Source organism: Ursus arctos, unplaced genomic scaffold (assembly GCF_023065955.2).
Source record: "Ursus arctos isolate Adak ecotype North America unplaced genomic scaffold, UrsArc2.0 scaffold_10, whole genome shotgun sequence".
Classification (NCBI taxonomy): domain Eukaryota; kingdom Metazoa; phylum Chordata; class Mammalia; order Carnivora; family Ursidae; genus Ursus; species Ursus arctos.
In genome coordinates this window covers 8,818,775-8,839,273 of record NW_026622764.1, presented here as the reverse complement: position 1 = coordinate 8,839,273, position 20,499 = coordinate 8,818,775, and the positions used below count along the sequence as shown (strand labels likewise).

Genomic DNA, 20,499 nt, shown 5'->3' with positions numbered 1-20,499 from the left:
TTTTAATGTAAGAGAGATGGTAATAAGTAAAGCTTGTGGCAATAGTAGATAGTAAATAAGTCACTAAATCCCGTTAGGCTTTCTTCCTTTGCTCCCGCACTGATAATGAGGTTTCTAATGAGAGGGATCTATGTCTGGCTTGTTAGTGATCTCTTGTGATTCTTGATCTCAAGTCACTGAAGTTGTTTGCTCATTGAATGAGAAGATAAAGATAGGTGATTGTGTTCTTAGTGTTATAGCCTAGCTTTCAGATTACGTACTTATTTGGAATACTTTTTAAAATCAGTTGTTTTCTTAAATTCTTAGTACATGATTTAGCTAGTTTTAATTTTATAGGGGAGTATTATCTTCCTCTTGTTTCCATTTTTTATTTTGGTAGATTTTCTTACATTTTCCTTCGTTATTTTATTTCAAAAGATATTTATTTAGCCAATCCCTTCAAAATCAGTAACTGATTTTTGTGTCATAATCTTATCAGAGTTTGGTACGACTTCCACAATAATTTTTTGATTTTGAGCCTCCTGAGTATATTACTTGTTTTGTTACGAGTTTAGACATCCAGCTTAAAAATTACTATACGTTAAAAACAAAAACAACAAAAAACAGCTGTGCCTGGAAGGCCTTTATGGCCCCTGGTGCTTCTATGGCAGTGTTATTGGAATAAGATTTGGGGTGCATCAAGAACCCCTTTGCTTCTGCCTCATAAAGAAAAACATGTGTGCCTTTGTTTCCTCCACATGGTGACTTTCCCCTTTCCCCCTTGGGTAACCCTTAACTGCAGAGCTTTGAGGACACTGCAGTTGGGGGGTAGGGGTGGAAGGAAGCGATGCCTGGGAAGACACAGAAAGGGACACTAAGCTTGATCTTAGAGTGTGAGTTCTCCAGGTGGAAAAGAAGTTGGAAGACCTTGTGCTTTTGTGACACTCTTGGCATTTTTTACATTGCTTTTTTTTTTTTCCTTGAGGGTAGGGGGTCTTCTTTTTTCATTCTTTGTGTCTCCATGCCTGATTTCCTACTAATAACTCAGTATATGTATCTTGAATGCTAGATATTCCCTTTGCAAAGCTAGCCCAGAAAGAGCCCAGAAATTATTTTTCCAACAAAAGCAGTATGAAAATACAATACTGTTGTTACCTATAGCAGTCATCATGGCCCAAATGAAAATTTGTTGACTGGCCAAGAAACCATGCCTTAGGAAGACCATTCTTAATGCTGAGTAAATTAGTGTCAGATCATTCAGTCATTAAATATGTATTGAGCACCAACTAGGCACTGCTAGGTTTGGGGGAATTTGGTGAGTAAAATAGACATAGCCCTTCCCCTTAATAGAGCTTATCTTCTAATAGTGGAAATAGATCAGGAATCAGCTAGCTGTATAATTACAAATTCTGTGAAGGAAACAAGGTACAGTGAGGAAGAATAAGATTCAGGTTTAGGATGGCAGCTACAGAAGAGGTCATCTGGGAGGCCTTTCTGAAGAGGTGACATTTTAGTAGAAAACTGAAAGATGAGATTGGGATGTCTGTGGAACAGCTGAAGGGACAGAGGATTCCAAGTGGAAGAACTGTGTGGACAAAGCTGAGAGGCAGGGAAGAGTTTGGCATGTGGCAGGAATTGAAAGGAGGCCAGTGTGGTTAGAGGGGTACAGGACCAGACATGATGGGGCCAGATTGTGCAGAGGCTATTGTAGTGAGTGCGTTGGGATCCATTGCACATGGAAGACTGGCATCGTACAGCTTGTTTGACTTGCTTTTGGTGGGGACCAAGAATGGACCCTGGGATACCTGAAAGGAGCATCAGCACTTTGAAGGCAAGGGGGTGATGGTGGGGAGAGAGTCAGGATACTGGTGGGGAAAATCAAGGGGAGAAGATGGACTTGAACTGTATTTTAGAGGTAGAATGAAGATGACTTCCTGACAGATTTGACGTGAAGAGTAAACTAATAAAGAATCAGAGACAAAGGACTTTTAACTTTCTGTTTGAGCAATTGGGAATGTATCAATTCCTGAGATGACAAAGCGTTGAGAGAAATAAGTTTGAATGTTAAGTTTGAACTTTGGACTTACTCAGTTTGAGTGCTAGTCTGACATCCTGTAATTACATGTTACTACGTGTTTTCTCCCTAAAGTTTTGTGCTTGTCCAGCCCAAAGTTCACCTTCTTCAGATCTTTTCTCAAATGTTACCTTCAGTGAGATCTTTCTTGACCAACCTAGTTAAAGTTGAAACCCCCACACTACCTCCTTTTTCTGCCTGATTTTTTTCCATAGTGATTATCACCATCTGGCATGTATTTGACGTGTTTATTGACGAAGTAGGACATAAGATCTGTGAGATCAGGGACTTCTGTGTATTGATCATTTCTGTGTGTCTCCCCAGCACCGGCCTTACTAAATGTTTAGTAAATATTTATTAACTGAATATATAAAATCACTTGAAGGGTTCTGTGGTACTCTCCATGACTAAATTTTTTGTAAGTATCTGTCCCACTTTTGGCTTAAAACAATTCAGTTTTCTTTTTTAAATGAATGCAGATTTCATAGGGTATTTTATGTATGTGTATGCACATATGTGAGGTTTGGCATTGCTTTTTTAAGGATTAAAAAATTAAATTTATAATTCGTATTTTAATACTCTCTTAATTTTCAGGTTACAACTGATGGAAAACCAAAAATCATTGATATCATTGATACAACAGGAAGTGGTGATGTGAATACTGCTACAGTAGTAGAGCCCAAAGATGGCGAGATTGTCGGTCTTTCAGGAAGAGTGCTCAAGGTTAGAACTTTTATCCTTTTATTGAATTTTTTTTTTCCTTTTTTTATACTGTTGCCTCAAAGCATCTAATGGTTTTAGCTTACGTTTGATGGTAGGTTATTAGTTACCTCTTGCTCTTTAATAAATTACCCCCAAAACTTCATGGTTTAAAATAACAAACATTATCTCACAGTTTCTATGAGTCTTAAATCTGGGTGTGACTTAGCTCGGTGCCTCTTGTTTAAGATCTCTCCTGAGCTTGCTGTTGGCCAGGGCTGTGGTTTCATCTGAAGACTCAGCCTGAGTGGGAAAGGGGTGTCTGTTCCAAGCTTGCTGAAGTAGTTATTGACAGGCTTCGGTTCCTCTCTCTGGGGTTGTGTCACACCATGCAGCTGTCTTCACCTTGGGTGGGTAATCCAAGAAAGAGTGCCCAAGATGGAGGCCATGATCTTTTCACAGATTAATCTTAGAATTAACATCCCATCACATCTGATATTTTGTTTTCAGTAGAAATGAGCCATGAAATCCAGCACATGCTTAAGAGGAAGGGGATTTTACTGAGAGTATGAACACCAGGAGGGTGGGGGTCATTAGGGACCATCTTAGAAAAATTCAGTATTTCATTTGTTTTTTGTTTGATAGTGAGCTTAGAATTGGAATATATTTTTCAGTGTGATTGCCAAATTCTAAAAATTTTAAGTTTTGGATAGAAAACCAGGAAAGGTGACCAGATTGTAGTTTTGCCTTCATCTTTTCCTGTCCTTTCTGGGAACTTGGAACATGAAATATTTAGGCTTTAATAATTGTGAACTTAAGGGACTGGCTTTGTGCTACTCTATGTACTTGGTAGAAAGACCTTGGTAGAAAGTTAAGCTAACATGAAAGATGATGGGAATACTAAAAGCTGTTGATGTTAGCTAATGAGCTTGTTAGAAGTCAGGAATTTGGTTGTGATTCAGTACTCTTTATCTTTTAAACCAATAAGCAGAATGAGTTTGGAAGATCAATTTGTATTTATCTAGGTCTATCTATCCGAATCATGATTAGGCATTGTCTTCTGGCTAAGATTGTTGTGGCAGTGTATTAGTTTTCTGTGCTATGTGATAAGTTAACACAAACTTAGCAGCTTAAAGCCACATACATTCCTGCATTTATTATCTTACTTTTTCCATGGGTCAGGAATTTGGCTTTTCGTGGCTCTCTGCTCGTGTTTCATGAGACTGTAATCAGGTTTTGGTTGGAACTCTGGTCTCATCTGAGGCTCAGGATCCTCTTCCAAGTTCATGTGATTGTTGGAAGAACTCATTTTTCATGCAACTGTAGAGCTCACAACAGCTTGCTTCAAGGCCAGCCAGAGAATCTCTTTGACCTTTGGGATGGCCCCAGTCTCTCTTTAAGGAGCTCACCTGATGAAGTCAGGTCCACCACGGTAGTGTTCTTTTTGATTAAATTGGTCACCTGATTAGAGACTTTAATTGTATCTGCAAAATCCCTTCCATCTTTCCTATATTATTTACCATAACACAATCACAGTAGCAATAGTCATAAACCCTGCCTTCACTGAGGGGAGAGGACTACACAAGGGCTTGGGTTATCTTTAAAATCTGCCCACCACAGGCAAACAGCGGGCATTAACATCTACATTTTGCTTCCTTTTCCATGTGTTATGGACTGAATTGTTTGTATGACCCCAGAAGTCATATGGTGGAGCTCTAATACCCAATTTGATGGTACTGGAGATGGTGTTAGGGTTAGATGAGGTCATGAGGGTGAGGCCCGCATGAGGGGATGAGTCTGTGCTTTCTTTCTCTCTGCCATGTGAGGGCACAATGAGAAAGCTACACCTATAAGTCAGGAGGAGTCTCCCCAGAACCTAACCATGCTGGCACCCTGATCTCATGCCCCCAGCCTTCAGAACTGGGAGAAGATAAATTTCTGGTGTCTATGGCATTTTCCACCCAGTTTATGGTATTTTCTTATGGGGCCCAAGCTGAGACACTATGGGCCTTAAAAAAAAAAAAAAAAAAGATTGTAAACTAGAGGGAAATGAATTTCTGCACATCTGAATCACTCTAAGGTTTTGCCTGTCTTCCCAAGTCTGCCTTGTTATCTAGGGTATATTTCAGAGAGACACATGGGATTCCTGTGAGTTACATTGCTCTGGGAAACTAGGGAACACTCCTAGTAAGTCCTGCAGATTTAGAATCCTATAAAGTATTGTCTTCAGTTGTTTATTTTAAATACCTGTAGTGGCCCAAGCTTTAGATAAACCACATGGACTGATAGTATCACTGCTGCTCAAAGGAATTACATATACCATATATAGGCTGTGAAATAAGATCAGAAAATTGATAGATTGATATTTAAATCTTTTCTCAACTGGGTGACATACTTCTTTAGCTCTTCTGTTAAGTATTCTCAGCCCATCAATATAGTGGGAGGTTTTAATTTAAATTTTAATTGTATTCAGTATATCTTCATAGCTTAAAAGACAGCTACTTCTTCAAGGCTTCTAACAGGAAAAACCAAGTCCCTTGCCCTACCTCTCCCTTTCACCAGCAATTCTCACTCACCAAGAGATAAGTTTTTGATATTATATTATCTTCGGGGTTTTAAGTAACATACTAATTTCTTCTTATTTCTTGAGTTTTCATGTGGTTTGAGACTTTATCTGCGGAATTAGCACTGTGGGAAAAGAGAATTTACCTTTCAGGTCCTTCATTTTCAAGTTGTCTGGCGTTGTCTTGGGTTACTTTGTCCCACTGTTTTTGCCATTCTTCTATCTAGAACTCCTGTTAATTGGACATTGGACCTCTTGAGTTGATTTTCCAATTTTCTTGTTTTTCCACCTTTTCTTTATTGCTTTTGTTTGCTTTTTTCCTTCCTGAAAGATTTCTGAGATTTCTCAATATTCTTTTCTAGCCCTTGTATTGAATTTTGTTAAATTTTGCCCATTAATTTTAAATGAATTCTGTTCATGTTCACTCAGCATGTTTTTGTGTCATGTATGCAACATTTTATCTGTGAGAATATTGTCTAAAATTTTTTTCTAGTTGTTTCTTCTTTTTACTCACCTTCCTCTTCCATTCTCCTTTCCCCTTTCCTTTCTCTTCCTTTTTTCTTCACCTCTTCCCTCTTCCCTTTCTCCTCCTCCTCTTTGCCTCCTCCTTCCTCAGCCTCTCCTCCTTCCTTTTGCTCTGCTTTCTACCTGAGACCTTTTCCCAAGCTATCCTGGCTGTCCCTTGGTTAGCAAGGTGTACATGAAGGTGATGGAAGTGCTGTGTGTTTGTGCGGGGTCTTGGGGTGAGGGCAGTGGTGTTGTCATGGCGGACCTGAAGATGGCAATTTATGGCATACCTTTTCCCACTGGGTTGCTCAGTTATCTCCAAGAGGACCTTAGCATGTTTGGCCTGGCTTTGAGGGGAGAGTGAGAGAGAAGCCTGACTGTCTGTGTTCAGCGGCTCACACCTAGTGCCGAGGGAGATCTCTTGCAGAATCTTCTGTATGTCTCACCTCTCCCCTCTGCTATGTGAACCTCTCTACAAAGCTGACATTTCAACGTCTCTCTGGTTCCGTGTCTGGTTGCCTGGCTGGTCTGGTTTGGGCAGGATGTGGGATGGGCAGCAGGAGTCTGATTGTTCCTCATACAGACTTTCTGCTAGTCTTCTTGGTGTTAGCTCCCTTCTCCATCTGGACACAGAACATACCCACATACGTGTTCAGCTTGTTTTTTTCCCCAAGGATGTGCTGATGTTCAGATATTTTACAGCAGTCATTAAAAAGAAGAATGTTACTAGTTGCTGAGATTCTGGCTAGCTGGATCTCTCAGAACTCTTGAGCACACGGTTTTCAGACAGCAGCACAATAAAGTGATTAGGTTTTTTGACTTAACCATGCTCTAAGATGAATTAAATATCTGTATTTTAGCTTCTTCTAAATAGCCTATTTATGCTGGTGGTTAATGTCTTACTCTTCTCCCAGTTTAAGATGAACTGCTGTTTAAGTGCTTTGAACATTCCAGTAATCTCATTCTCTAAGGAGGCTATTCATAGGCCTTCTTGAGAAACTGGTGGTCAGTTACTTTGGCCAGTGACACTCCCATGAGCAGGTAGAAGCAAAAAAGTGAGCAGAAGTTTAAAATCTTTTATGGTGAAATGTACAGATACAAAGGAAAATGCATAAAACACATATGTACACCTTGATGAATAAAAAGTGAATGTCATTTTATCCACTACCCAGATGAGACAAAGAATATTGCCATACCTCAGAAGCTTCCTGTGTTCTCCCCGATCACAACCTACTTTGACTTTTGTGATAATCATTTCTGTGCTTTGCTTTTAAGGGTTTACCACCTCTGTGTGGATACCTGAAATATATTGTTAGTTTTGCCTGTATTTGTGAACTTTATATGAACATCATCATTTTTTATAATAATTTTTTATTATGTTATGTTAGTCACCATACAGTATATCCTTAGTTTTTATGTAGTGAACAGCATCATTTATGTATCATTTTACATCAGGTATTTGCAGGATTCTTCCCATTCAACCATGATGTTGCATGTAGTAGTGATTTAATTTCATTGCTGTGCAAGATGCCATGGTTTGTATGTACCACATTCTGTCCACTCTACTGCTCATGAATAGTTGTTTCCAGCTTGGGAGTCACAGCTCTTTAGGTGACATTCTTGTGTACATATTTTGAGCACATGTGTATAGATAATTCCAGGATGTGTTCCTAGGAGTGGAATTGCTGAGTCATAGAGATACAGCTTGACCAGGTGATGCCAAACAGATTTTCCAAGTATTTGCACTAAAATGCATTTCCACTAGCAGTGTATAAGAATTTTAATAGTTGCACAGCTAACGCTTCATATTCTTAAGGCTTTTTAATCTTTGCAAATATGCTGGGAATCTGGGTGTATCATGTTGTAGTCTTTATCATGTCTTTATCATCTCCCATTCTGTACATCTATTTTCACTTCCCTTGTGGTGTCTTTTGATGAGTAGAAGTTCTTAATGTATTTGGATATTAGTCTTCGCCTTTTTTTTTTTTTTTTTAAAGATTTTATTTATTTATGTGACAGAGAGACAGCCAGCGAGAGAGGGAACACAGCAGGGGGAGTGGGAGAGGAAGAAACAGGCTCATAGCGGAGGAGCCTGATGTGGGACTCGATCCCGGTACGCCAGGATCACGCCCTGAGCCGAAGGCAGACGCTTTAACGACTGCGCTACCCAGGCGCCCTAGTCTTCGCCTTTTTGGTTAGGACTTTTCATGTCTTAGGACATCCTTCCTGACCCCAAGACCATGAAGATATGTTCCTCTATCATTTTATAAAAACTTCTACTATATTTCATTTCATGTTCTAGAATTCACTGTAATTAATTTTAGACTTAGTTCAAAACAGGGATCCTGCATCCTCTTTTCTATCTGAAGACCAGTTACTCCAACACCATGTATTAAAATTCCACAATCTCCCCATAAATTTTCAGTGCTGCCTTTTACTTTGCAACCTTTGAAATGGGGGTGATACAGCTTCTGAGTATCATTTCCAGTTCTCTGTGTCCTTTGGGTGGTTTTTTTTCTTCTCCTTATTCTAATTTTAGTAGACATTTGGAAGGGAGCATGGTGCTTTTTAAAATTCTACCACATTGAACTTGAAGTTGGTTTTTAAATCATCAGTATTTATTCTTACATATAAAAAAAGTTAAATCCAGCCACAACGAATGACTTTGCCAAATTTGGCCCCGTATTTAGATGCAGTGGTAGCTAAAGGAGTGTACTGGCTTTACCACGGAGCTGACAAAGCTGAAACACAGTTTGAGGCAAAAAAAAAAAAAAAAAAAAAAAAATTACTGCGTGGAACATTAACAGTCATGATGACATTTGGCTTGTTAAGAAAATGATCAATTCGTTAGGCATCCCCTCTTTAAAAGAGTCAGGGAAGAGATGTAATTAGTAATCAAAGAGATTCAGTTTCTTATGAAAATCCTTCTTATTCCATTGTAGTATTAGCCTTAAAAATAAAACTGCCAGTTATTTTACCAACAAAAGTGGGTTATTCAGGAATAGCAGAGAATTGCAGTCTGGAGCAAGCAGCCTGTGGCAAAGTCATGGGCAAATCCCCACCCAGAACGAAGGAGAGGACCACTGTTTTATACAGAGGAACGGGGAGGGCGAGGGGAGGTGGAAGGGCTCTTACAAAGAGAAGGCGCATCCGGGTAAACTGCCTCCTGCTGGGGTGGTAATGTAGTACCCGCATGCAAGGTGCCTCTCTTGGGTCTGCAACGGAGGCAGCGTGGTAGGGCATGAGAGCGCCCCCTGCTGGCCTCCTGACTCCATTCTAACCGAAGTTTCTTTTTTATTAATTTTCACAGTAGTTACCATGTAATAAAACCGTTTTAAAGATATCCACTTAAAGTGACCAAAATATAAAGCTTTGATTCTTAAAAGAGACTAAAAATAAGTTCGTGTGCAAGTAGGAAAAATGACATATTCCATAATTACCTCATAGAGTAAAATTACCTTTACTCAAATTTGGTTAATGGTGAATAGCAGAACCGTGATTATCACATTTATTTTTTATGGTTTTCCTTAGATTAATTTTTTGTAACTAGTCTGCCTTTACTGTGAGGAAAATACATGATAGTGATTTGAAAAGTATCTGTGTGGACCTTGCAGGTTTTGATCTCATTTATAATTAAATCTGCATTATGTCTCATGGATTATTTTCATTGTATTACCTATATTGTAAGTAATTGTGGTTAAATATGTGTTAGCACCTGTATATCTTGCAGTTATTTTAATCAGTTATTCCATTTACTCCTTTGGCATTTCACAGTCTTTTATAATCTCCTTGTACAAAGAAGTTGCCACTAGCCTAGGGTTATAAAACCTGTGTAGTGGGACACCTGTGATGAAATAGTCTTTGAACGTGCCGGCTAGTGACTACTTACCTTTTTGTTGTTGCAACACTGTATTGTTGTTATGTCACAGACTACAGCAGGGACATTAGAGTTAAGAATCCTTGTTCTCTAAAAGAGGTTGGTTAAGTTTTGAATGAAAAGCACTAGTTTATATGCCAACATATTCACAATTTCACATACTCCAGACATCCATTTGATTCAGAAACGATTACTGATATAGGCAGGCTTTTAAAAAATCAGTAGATCTTTGAAGTTCTGTGAATGGTATTTTTTTCTCTATTTCATTGTGAGAAAATTTCATCCCAAAGTTTCTTACCTGGGGAATAATTTGATGAGGGACATGGAGGTGAGCCAGTTAAAGATACTGCACAAGTGAGAACTGATGAGTCAGCCAAGTCTGAGTGGTTGATAGTTCAACCTCGTGTCTTATGCACATTTGAAAGCTGGTTTTAGTGATCATGGGTCCTGTGATTACAAAGAGTGTGAATATTCCACATTTTCTTGATGGACACTTGAAGTTGATTGATCTTCAGTGCATTTGTGCAAATCATAAGGTAGGGATTAATTCCTTCCTTTTACACGAAGTAGGAACCTGTGGGTCCCCTCTGGTTAGTGGTAGAGTTTGGATTCACAGCCAGGTTTACCTAAGTCACATAGCCTTTACACTGAATTTTTTGTTCTCCATAATAGAGCTAGATTCTGGCTTTCTTTTCACCCTTCCTGTGGTTTGGGCAAGCAGTTTGATTTCTTTTTGTTTCTTTGCTTTTTCCGTTTATACACTGGGCATGCTCTTTACAGCATTCTGTTAATTAGAAGCTTATAAATACTTGGAGATATTTGGAAAGGCTATTATAATATGTCATATATAATTTACATGATTTTATAGAACTTTTTTTTATAAAGAGCTGTTTTAAGTATCTAGGCATTATCCCTGTTGATTGTAGAGAATGCATTTCTTAACAGGAAAATCTAAGCGTCTTCGAGAGGGTCTGTAAACCACTTCCCCTCCCCCCCAAGTTTGGCATTAGGTCTGAGAAGGGAGAGGTGATGTGTCCTTGATGCTTGAGAACTAAAGATTGTAGTAGTTTAATGAGGTATCGTATGTTGAAAGCACTTTATAAACGATGAAGCGTTGTGTAAATGAAAGGTATCCTAGGTGAACCATCTTATTTATGGATAAGAAGAAAAGCCAGACAGATACTAAGTGGCACCTTAGAATATTAGAAATATTGCTCTAATGCGCAGCGTTGCTCATCCAAGTTGAGCCATCAGAAGTGAAATAACCTTTTTCCCTAGTAGTAAATCATTGGAATTGGGAAGCATTTAGTGAGTCAACAATTTACTTTTTTTCTATAGATTCCTGTGAGCTGGACAAATCCCTCAGGCAAATATCATATTGGCATTAAAAATGGCTATGACTTCTATCCAAAGGCACTCAAGGAAAGGATACAGGTAATGTACAATCTAGAATCAATGAGTTCTTCCTCAGATTTGTTTCCTACTGAAGAAGAAAAATTTTTGTGAGCTCCCATGAACTCTTAATTATTTTGGAGGCTGGGAGGCTTTTAGACAATGACTGCTTCAAGGTTCTGTTCAGTGGAATGTTAGCCATTTAAAGTCACAGTTCTTAATCTTGGGGCCATGGATAAATTTAGAGAATGTGTGAATACAGTGAAATTATACTCAAGTTTTTGTATATGAGTGTTTTTCTGGGAGTTGGACTATAGCTTTCATTGGATTTTTGAAGTTTGTTTTTTTTTTTTAAACTCCAAAAGGCTAAAGACTATTTAAAATTGATTTAAAGTGCTGGCTAACTTAATTTTCCTGGTCCTATAGCTTCTATGATAACTTGTCCCATTTTCCTTACTGTTTAACTAGGCTTCTTGATCCTGGCTAGTCATCATTCAGTAGTAAGGAAAGGGTTACTCAGACCCAAAGCAACTGAAGTATAGGAAACACAGGTCTGTCATTAGAGAAATAAGAGTTGCAAATTGAGGAAGGAGGAGCCTGCTTTAAAACAGTGCTACTGAGTAGACCTTTCAGGGATGATGGACATGTTCACTGTCTGCCCATTATGGCAGCCACTGGCCACTGGTAGCTGTTGAGAACTTGAAATGTGACTAGTGTGAAATTTTAATTTAATGTAATATTTTAAAATTTAAATCTAAATAGCAACATGTGGCTCCCATATTTGCCAGTATCACTTTAGAGGATTGCTGATATAGGTTCAGAGTTTCAACTGTAAAAAATGATGTGATCCTTGAAAATGGAGCCCAGTGGGTAAGACCTGTGGGCCTTTCACCTAACCATAATACTGTTATCTGCTTCCCCCTGGGTCTGCACCATAAGAGCTACTCAGCATATTGTATATAGAACCTTTACTTATTCGTCAGATTCTAATCGTTCTGCCAAAAAAGAAAATGACAAAAAATGTATATAACTTAAAGGATTCTATTTTATTTTAAAATTTCAGGCTGAAATACAATAGCACAGTATTTTTATGCACCATATTAAATTTCATCAACTGTATGATAAAGTGCAAATTAATATGCAAACATACAGTAAGTTACTGTCAACCCCCTCCTTAACTTCGTGGAGTTGATATTTTTACTGGAAAGGATTTTTTTTTTTAACTAGCAGACCTCCACTGGGTGGCACTATGGGTTAGAGACAACAGAGATGAAGGTAAGACCAATTTCAGTAACATAGCATCCTGTCAAATCAAAGAGGGTAGGGAAAAAATAAGCCAGAAAGGAAGGAAATTGAGGAAGGCTGCATGTCCCTCATTGCAGCTAGTCTTACCCCCACCCTCCGCTTGCATGTGGCTTAAGGCAGTTCTCAGTTCCATAAGGGCCCAGGACATAGTATTTGCTTTTATTGTAAATGACTAGGAATTCAGTTTGTTATGTGACATGCTATTATTTTTATTCTTGGATGGGTTAAAACTGGGACATATATATCAAAATACATTTGGATGTGCCTTGGTAAATGTGTTCTCTTAAAACCCAGCTGCAGTGAGTTAACTAGTTGTTGTTTTTTTTTTAATTTTTTATTATGTTATGTTAGTCACCATACAGTACATCATTAGTTTTTGATGTAGTGTTCCATGATTCATTGTTTGCGTATAACACCCAGTGCTCCATGCAATACGTGCCCTCCTTAATACCCATCACCGGCCTAGTCCAATCCCCCACGCCCCTCCCCTCTGAAACCCTCAGTTTGTTTCCCAGAGTCCATAGTCTCTCGTGGTTCATTCCCCCTTCTGTTTACCCCCCCTTCATTCTTCCCTTCCTTCTACCGATCTCCCTGCTATTTCTTATGTTCCATAAATGAGTAAAACTGTATGATAATTGTCTTTCTCTGCTTGACTTATTTCACTTAGCATAATCCCCTCCAGTCCCATCCATGTTGCTGCAAATGTTGGGTAATCGTTCTTTCTGATGGCTGAGTAATAGAGTTAACTAGTTGTTAATAATTGATCCATTGCTTTATCAACTTGATAATAAATGATTTTTTAGCTCCTGTGTGAAAATTGTGTGGCATTACAACTGATAACAACTAGGTCCATATATAAATGACTGTCTAGGTTTACCTGGATGTTTGTCAACCTCATTGTAAGGTAATTTTTCTGTCTTTGCAGAAAGAACGGAAGGAAAAAATCTGGGATCCTGTTCACAGGGTGGCCCTTGCAGAAGCCTGTAGAAAACAAGAAGAATTTGATGTTGCCAACAATTGCACTTCTCAAGTTGGTGCTAGTCGCTTTTACTTAAACATTACTACAGAGCCATGTTATCATAGATTTCTTAGAGACTTAAAAGACTGTTTTTTCCACAAGTTTTAAATTGTTTAATTTTACTAATTTTTCTTTTGTTCTGTAATCAATTTACATATTTATTTTCCAAAACTTCTCAATGAACATACAGTACACATATGTCAAAGTGCATGAATGCTGTGTGTAGTCATGAATTAGCACAGAGTGAACACTCCCTCCCATACTCCTTCCTAATCATTGCTCTCTACCTCCTCCAAAAGCGACCACCATCCTGTCTTTTAACACTACAGAAAGATTTTGCCTATTTGGAGTTTGTAGAAGGGAATTCTACAGCATGTTCTTTTATGAGTAGCTGCTTTCACTCAGTATCTTGTTTTCGAGATTCATCCATGTGTGGGTGTTGTAGTTGGGTCACTTTTGTTACTGTATGATGGATGCACCACAGTTGATGCTGATCAGTATTTGCTTTGTTTTCAGTGCTTGGCTCTTAAAGAAGATGCTATTTTGAATATTCTCACGCATGTTTTTGGTGGGTCATATAATGGTAGTACCAAGTCATATTTCCGCAGGAAGTACTACGAGAGCTCCCATAGTTCCACATCCTTAAATAGCCGTTACATTTTTTTTTTTAAGATTTATTTGTTTGAGAGACAGAGAGAGAGTGAGAGTGTGAAGGAGTACGAGCAGAGGGAGGGGCAGAGGGAGAGGGATAAAATCTCAAGCAGACTCCCCACTGAGTGCAAAGCCTAACTGGGGGTTTGATCCCACAACCCTGAGCTCATGATCTGAGCTGAAATCGAGAGTCGGATGCTTAACCAAATGAGCCACCCAGGTGCCCCAGCCTTTACATTTTTTTTAAATCAGTTAATGAAATGAAGATAACGTTTTGGTTTGTTATGAAAATAGTGTACATGCTTGTTGCAGAAACTTTTGGATCACAGGGGAGTACAAAGTAGCAAGTGAGAGCCTCCAAAATGCCACCCCTGCTCCCCCCATGTTGGATGGTACCAACAACTTGATGTTTATCCTTCTGAATCTTTCTTTTAATGCATGCATGTACCTTTTTAAAATCAAAAGTGGAATGGTATTGGTGGTTCTCAACCCTGGCTGCATATTAGAATCCCATGAAGAGCCTTAAACCGCCAGTGCTTGTGCCCCAGAGAGGAATTAAATTAAAGCCTCGCAGGAAGGCTGGCATTTTTAAAAGCTCCCAGGAGCTTTAATTAATGCACAGTTAGAGTTGAGAACTCCTAGCCTGAATAGATCTGCGTACACATTTAACTTGCATTTACTTAATCTGTGTACAGCATCCTCTGTAACTGTAATTCATCCTCTTTAGCTGTATTCCTTTCTGTTAGATCACTTTGTCCTTCAGCCTTGTATCAGACACATTAAGTGTAGTATTTCAGGTGCTACATATATACAGCCAATTTTATAAAAAGAGGGATCTGGATTTAATTATCCATTTTATTTTATTTTGGTTACCAAAAATGTCTATATAATTGTCTTTTTCCTTTAAGGAGGAGTGAATGTTGAATAGCTAAAAAGGAAGTTAAGATTTTTGGAACATGTGGAAATTAAATTTTAATTCAGTAGGGACTATTCAGGTGAATGTAGAGCAGTGTGATGTAGCATGTAGTTGAAAAAAACACCTCAGGTTGGAGCATATACAATTCTCATTTTTTTGGATCAAAATGGTTAAATAGCAGCTTATCTGTACAAGGTCATGCATATAGTATGTGTTTAACTTATTAGCATATTCTAAAGGACAGAAGATAATTCATGGTTTCTCTTATTTTAATTATTAAGAAACAGATTTAAATGGAAACAGTTCTGATAAAAAAATCTTAAAGTCAATAGATATTCTACTTTGTAGTAATTTTAGAGTTATTTTTGGAAATTAGTTATAGATTATAGATACGTGAGTAACATGTCTTGGCCAAATGATATCATCAACATGTAGCACAGTGTCTTTCCCAAAGTGGATAGAATAAATAAGTAAATGTGAGATCGAATTAAAGTAGTATTATTTTTTTAAATGTTTAGTATATTGATATCTGCATCATTAAATTGAACTACAAGCTGCATAGATATAAAAAGAAAACTTCCCTACATTTTTCCAGGGTAAAATGGCTTTCTTTTGGTCTCACTGTGTCTTTGGTTGTATGTTAATAGAACTTTTCAAGAGCACAAAATGTTCTAATATTAATTTATTTTCCAATTGACTAGGCAAATAAACTAATCAAGGAGGAACTTCAAAGTCAAGTGGAATTGCTAAATTCTTTTGAGAAAAAATATAGTGATCCTGGCCCTGTGTATGACTGCTTGGTGTGGCATGATGGTGAAGCCTGGAGGTAAACTTCATGTATTATAAAGATCTTCACTTAAAAAAATGTTTTTATCTACTCTGAAGAACATTAAACTCCCAAAACTATCCAGAGAGTTGTTTAAGTGACATTAATATCACTAATCAGAACTGTTTGAGAGCCAAATTGGCTTGAGTAGTTCTGGATAAGCCCTTTGAACTTCGTATCTTAGATACTAAACCTGACCCTTACGGTTTTTAATTAAAGAAGCTCGTTGCATTAACCAGATAGTAACTGTTAACCAGATCAGGTTAATCATTGGTAGACATAGGAATGTTCCTGATTGGGGCTGGGCAATTTGGAAAGTTAACTGCAAGAGAGTGCCGCAGAGCATCTGCTGTTAATGTTTGAAGGACAAAGGAGTACAGTTGAGTAGTGAAGATTTCTCAAATAGAGTCCAGGTAGCTAAGCTGAAGTGAGGCAGTATAATACAGTTGTGAAGAGTTCATTCTCTGAGATGGAATCCTAGCTATGTGACCTTGAACACTGTCTACACCTCCAAGCCTGTTTCCTCCTCCGTTAATTGGAATAATAATAATAGTGCCTCCCTAGAGGGTTTTGGGAAAATTAAATTTGATGTTTCTAGACACATTATGCACTTGATAAATGTAAGCTCTTCCTGCTGCTGCTACTATTGCTACTACTAATAAGGATGGTGGGTACCAGGTTACCTATCATGTACACTTGTCAGTTTCTTTCTCGGTGAATTATACACAGGTGTGTTTCTTGTAATTGGCTAGTAAATGTCTTCTTGCATTACCATCTCCATGGAAATGGGAATATGTCCTTAATACAGATCTTTAGGCATATACATGTTTTAAAAGGGTATCTGCGGGGCACCTGGGTGGCTCAGTCGTTAAGCGTCTGCCTTCGGCTCAAGGTGTGATCCCAGCGTCATGGGATCGAGCCCCGCATCAGGCTCCTCTGCTGGGAGCCTGCTTCTTCCTCTCTCACTCCCCCTGCTTGTGATCCCTCTCTCTCTGGCTGTCTCTCTGTCAAATAAATAAAATCTTAAAAAAAAATAAAAGGGTATCTGCAATAAATCAGATGCCTCCCTGAAACTTGAAATCAACAAGCAGTTTTTTTATAGTTTGAGTCCCTGCTCATATGCAGAGGATCGTTTCCCGAGATGTGGCAAACACAGAACAAGATGCAATGACTTGATTGCTTTCCTCAGGTCGTTTATATTGCAGCGCACCATTCTTAAAGGAGAGCTTTCATCCCATGGATATGGGTGCTGACTCATCTCTGATAATGGGTATATGACATTTTCAGCTGAATGAGAAATCCCTCCTCCATTCGGAACTGAAAATGTGAAGATATTTGCATATAGCAACATTCCAATCCATATGACATCAAATATTAATGCAGTTTTTTGCATGTATTCAGGTATGTCGTTTGTGTAGATGCAGGTGTGCACACATTTGTGAACAATTTTTTTCTTTAAAAACTTCACAGAAAGTTTGGATCAAAGTGTTTGTAATATTAAAAAGTGTTCAGATGTGTGGTTTAGCAAATTTGGTACATCCACCACATGGTGTAACACGATTTAATCATTCCCAGTGATAAGCCTTAGGTGAGTTTTAGCATGGGAAAGGAGGCAAGGTTAAGGTTAAATGTGAGGAGAATACTAGATACAAAAGCAAGTATAAGTGGGAAAATATACCGTAAGGACTTAGGAGATACTCTAATATTAGCAGGGATGGGGTAGTGGGGCAATAGGTGGTGTCAATTAGGATGTTTTCCTACATGTTTTGAAACCATTGCCAACTTTGTCCTAAGGGAAGGGAATTTGGGTCAGGATGTCCAGGCTGCCAGCATAGGTTTCAAAGATCCTTAAGACAGTTGACAAAGCAAGGGATACACTGCAACAGTTTGTCAACAGTCTTCTAAGACAGCTTTTCGAATTTTTGCATTGGAAATGAAACTTAAACATTAAAGGAAATAAAAACTGAAATCACTGGAGTAACAATTTAGAAAATGTTATAATCCATAAAAATGCAGCAGAATTCTACGCTGTCAGGTGTTACTGGAAATAATTTAACTTTTGTTTGCATGATACTGTATACCGTGTGGGGCTTTGATTCCCCCACCCCATCTCAGAGTTAGAGCCAGAATTTTTTGAGAAGAATCTTAGAGATCCCAAATTACCTAAGGCAAATCTAGGCACTGTCATTTCAGAAATGTCAGCCATTTCTGAGGGGAGGTAAAACCTTAAGTGCCTTGGCTTTTGTTTTTACAAAGACTGTCAAGGCTGCCCTGCTCCCGCCACAATTCCACCACACTGGTTGAGAAGACAGTATTTGTAGAGGATTACATGAAGGAAAGGCCATTAACTGGTTTCTTTTCAGTGGTTTTTGACCTTGTTATCTCAGATTTCCTTTGAGTTTGATGAAAGCTGTGGATTTTTCCCATAGGAAATTGGGCAAAGAAATGTATTACAAATGTCCAGAAATTTATAACCCAACTCCCCTGTCCTGCCCTCCTCACACATATACTCTAATCCTACCCATGAACGTCATTTCCATATTTCCTTTCTGGTATTCTGACAATTGTCCTTGATCTAAGCCAGCCACCTTCAGAAAGTTGTACCCTTGTACCATATGCATACTTGCCCTCTGTGGAGTTATTGAGAGAAGTCACTCAATTCTATATTGATATTTTGATATAGTGCTTGAAGGTTGAGTCACCTCATATTGACGGTGGTTACGGGAAACTGATCTGTGGAATTTGTCAGTGTATTTGCTGTGAGAATGTTGTTAAAGATGTTAATTCCTTCGTTCTTTCATCCTTTGGCAAATATTTGTACCTTCTTTGTACCAGATAGATTCTAGAGAAGCTATTCCATGGACTCTAGGCTCTGTGGAAGCAAGTATGAAAAGCATCTCAGAAGCATCATGAAAGATTCCATTGAAGGCTCAGCTCAAGTTAGCAGAGAGGATAGGGACAGGGGTTGAAGGTAGAGGGGAAAGTCAAGAGGATGGTGGAGGAACTGCCAGGAATTTCAAGTATCTGATGGGCTGGATGAAAGAAATGGAGAACCTTAGAGATGATAGCCAGGATGGATACTGGCCAGTTACATGGTTTTAGGAACCAAAAGTGCTACTCTGTCTAGCAAATGGGGGGATTTGGTGGAATACATTTTACCTGTTAATACCTGATTCCATTTGATATGCTACTTGTTTTCTGTTTGTCTCATTTTCCCCATTAGTGTTCAGTCTCCTATATTTTCCTATATTTTGTGTCTTTTTTTGAAATGCCATAAATCATTTTAGCTGCACATTAATTGGGGTATACATAAAAACAAATGGACTGTTTCAGAGATCCTTCTGTCCAAACTGTCCTAGTTTGTTAATGAAATAGTATTTATAATAAATGCCCTCTGTATACTAGTGGGCTTCCATTAGTTCCCTATAGCAGTTGTGATTGATTTTACCTTGTTAAAACATAGTTCTTCTTAGCTAGCAAATCTGCACAAAGGCCTAATAATAGCTAAAAACATAATGTTGACCTTTAAGTGATGTGCTTTCCATTTATGACTTTTATTTTAGATTTTTTAGCTTTAATCAAATATTTTGTAGTATTTGGAATATATATTTTAAAAATTAGGACAGTAATAAAATGGGGCAAGAACAAACAGGAGGACAACCATAAAACTATGTAGAAAGTACTTTTGTACAAAATGTTTGCCTAAGGCTGTTATAACTTTGGGGGTGAGGCACAGTCTATAGTTCATCATGTTTCAAAGAGGCTGCACACACTGTTGGATTCACGAAACCAATTCTAAAAGAAGCAGAAGGGAGTAAGGCCTAGGCTATGTGTCATAATCATTCTGAACTAGTCTAAAGCTCTAGGCTAAGCTTTGGTCTAATTTCTTAAGTGGCTGGATGGTTTTCTGCCTGGAGTTTTGTGACAGACAGTGTTCCTAAACTCCTTTATACATGCCTTCATTAAAGGTTGGTTCCTTTAAGCTTCTTACCTAATCTTTACTGGTGACTCTGAAACAGAGGACTCTAAACCCGGCAGTTACTGTGTATGTTGTGATAAAATAGACAAGGCAGTAAGAAGGTACCTAATAAACCATACCACTTTATTTTTAGAAAGCCAAAGAAAATAAATAAATTTCACTATCTACTCTATTCTCAATTTACAGAGCCTGCATTGATTCGAATGAAGATGGGGATTTGAGTAAATCTACTGTATTGAGAAACTACAAAGAGGCCCAAGAATATGGTTCCTTTGGCACAGCCGAGATGTTAAATTACTCTGTTAATATATATGATGATGGAAACCTGCTCTCCATTGTGACTAGTGGAGGTATTTTGTTTCAGATTTGCTAACTAGAGATAAACTTTCGACATGGTAAGATGTTGACTACTATAGCCGTAAAGCAGCCTTATAGAGAATTTAACCTAGCGATTCTACCTAAAGAAGTAGGTATGGGATAATAAATGGGAGTTGATTCCCTTAGTTAGGTATTGTTTTCTTTAAAGTCATAACCATGTAGGATCCAGTCCATGAGTACAGGCATGGTCCAGCCACAAAAAAACCATCAACATAATTCATCTTAACAAAAACAATCCTTAAAATAAATACAATGTAAATTCCTTTGGAAGGAATTTTACTTCCACATACTACCTCTTAAGCAGTTCACCTACAAGTACAAAGTCAGGTAAAAAG

The 20,499-nt window shown here is 38.2% G+C and overlaps 1 protein-coding gene across 5 annotated transcripts in view; it reads left to right on the top strand.

The window, feature by feature from the left end:
* Positions 1–20,499, top strand: part of TPP2 (tripeptidyl peptidase 2) — a 71,294-nt gene that overhangs the window by 4,418 nt on the left and 46,377 nt on the right. For all 5 annotated transcript variants that reach the window (XM_026493568.4, XM_044381934.3, XM_044381933.3 and 2 more), the window contains exons 2-6: positions 2,648–2,776; positions 11,038–11,133; positions 13,322–13,426; positions 15,683–15,807; positions 19,973–20,136. In XM_026493568.4, the coding sequence (XP_026349353.1) occupies positions 2,648–2,776; positions 11,038–11,133; positions 13,322–13,426; positions 15,683–15,807; positions 19,973–20,136 (619 nt within the window). The remainder of the gene's footprint in view (positions 1–2,647; positions 2,777–11,037; positions 11,134–13,321; positions 13,427–15,682; positions 15,808–19,972; positions 20,137–20,499) is intronic.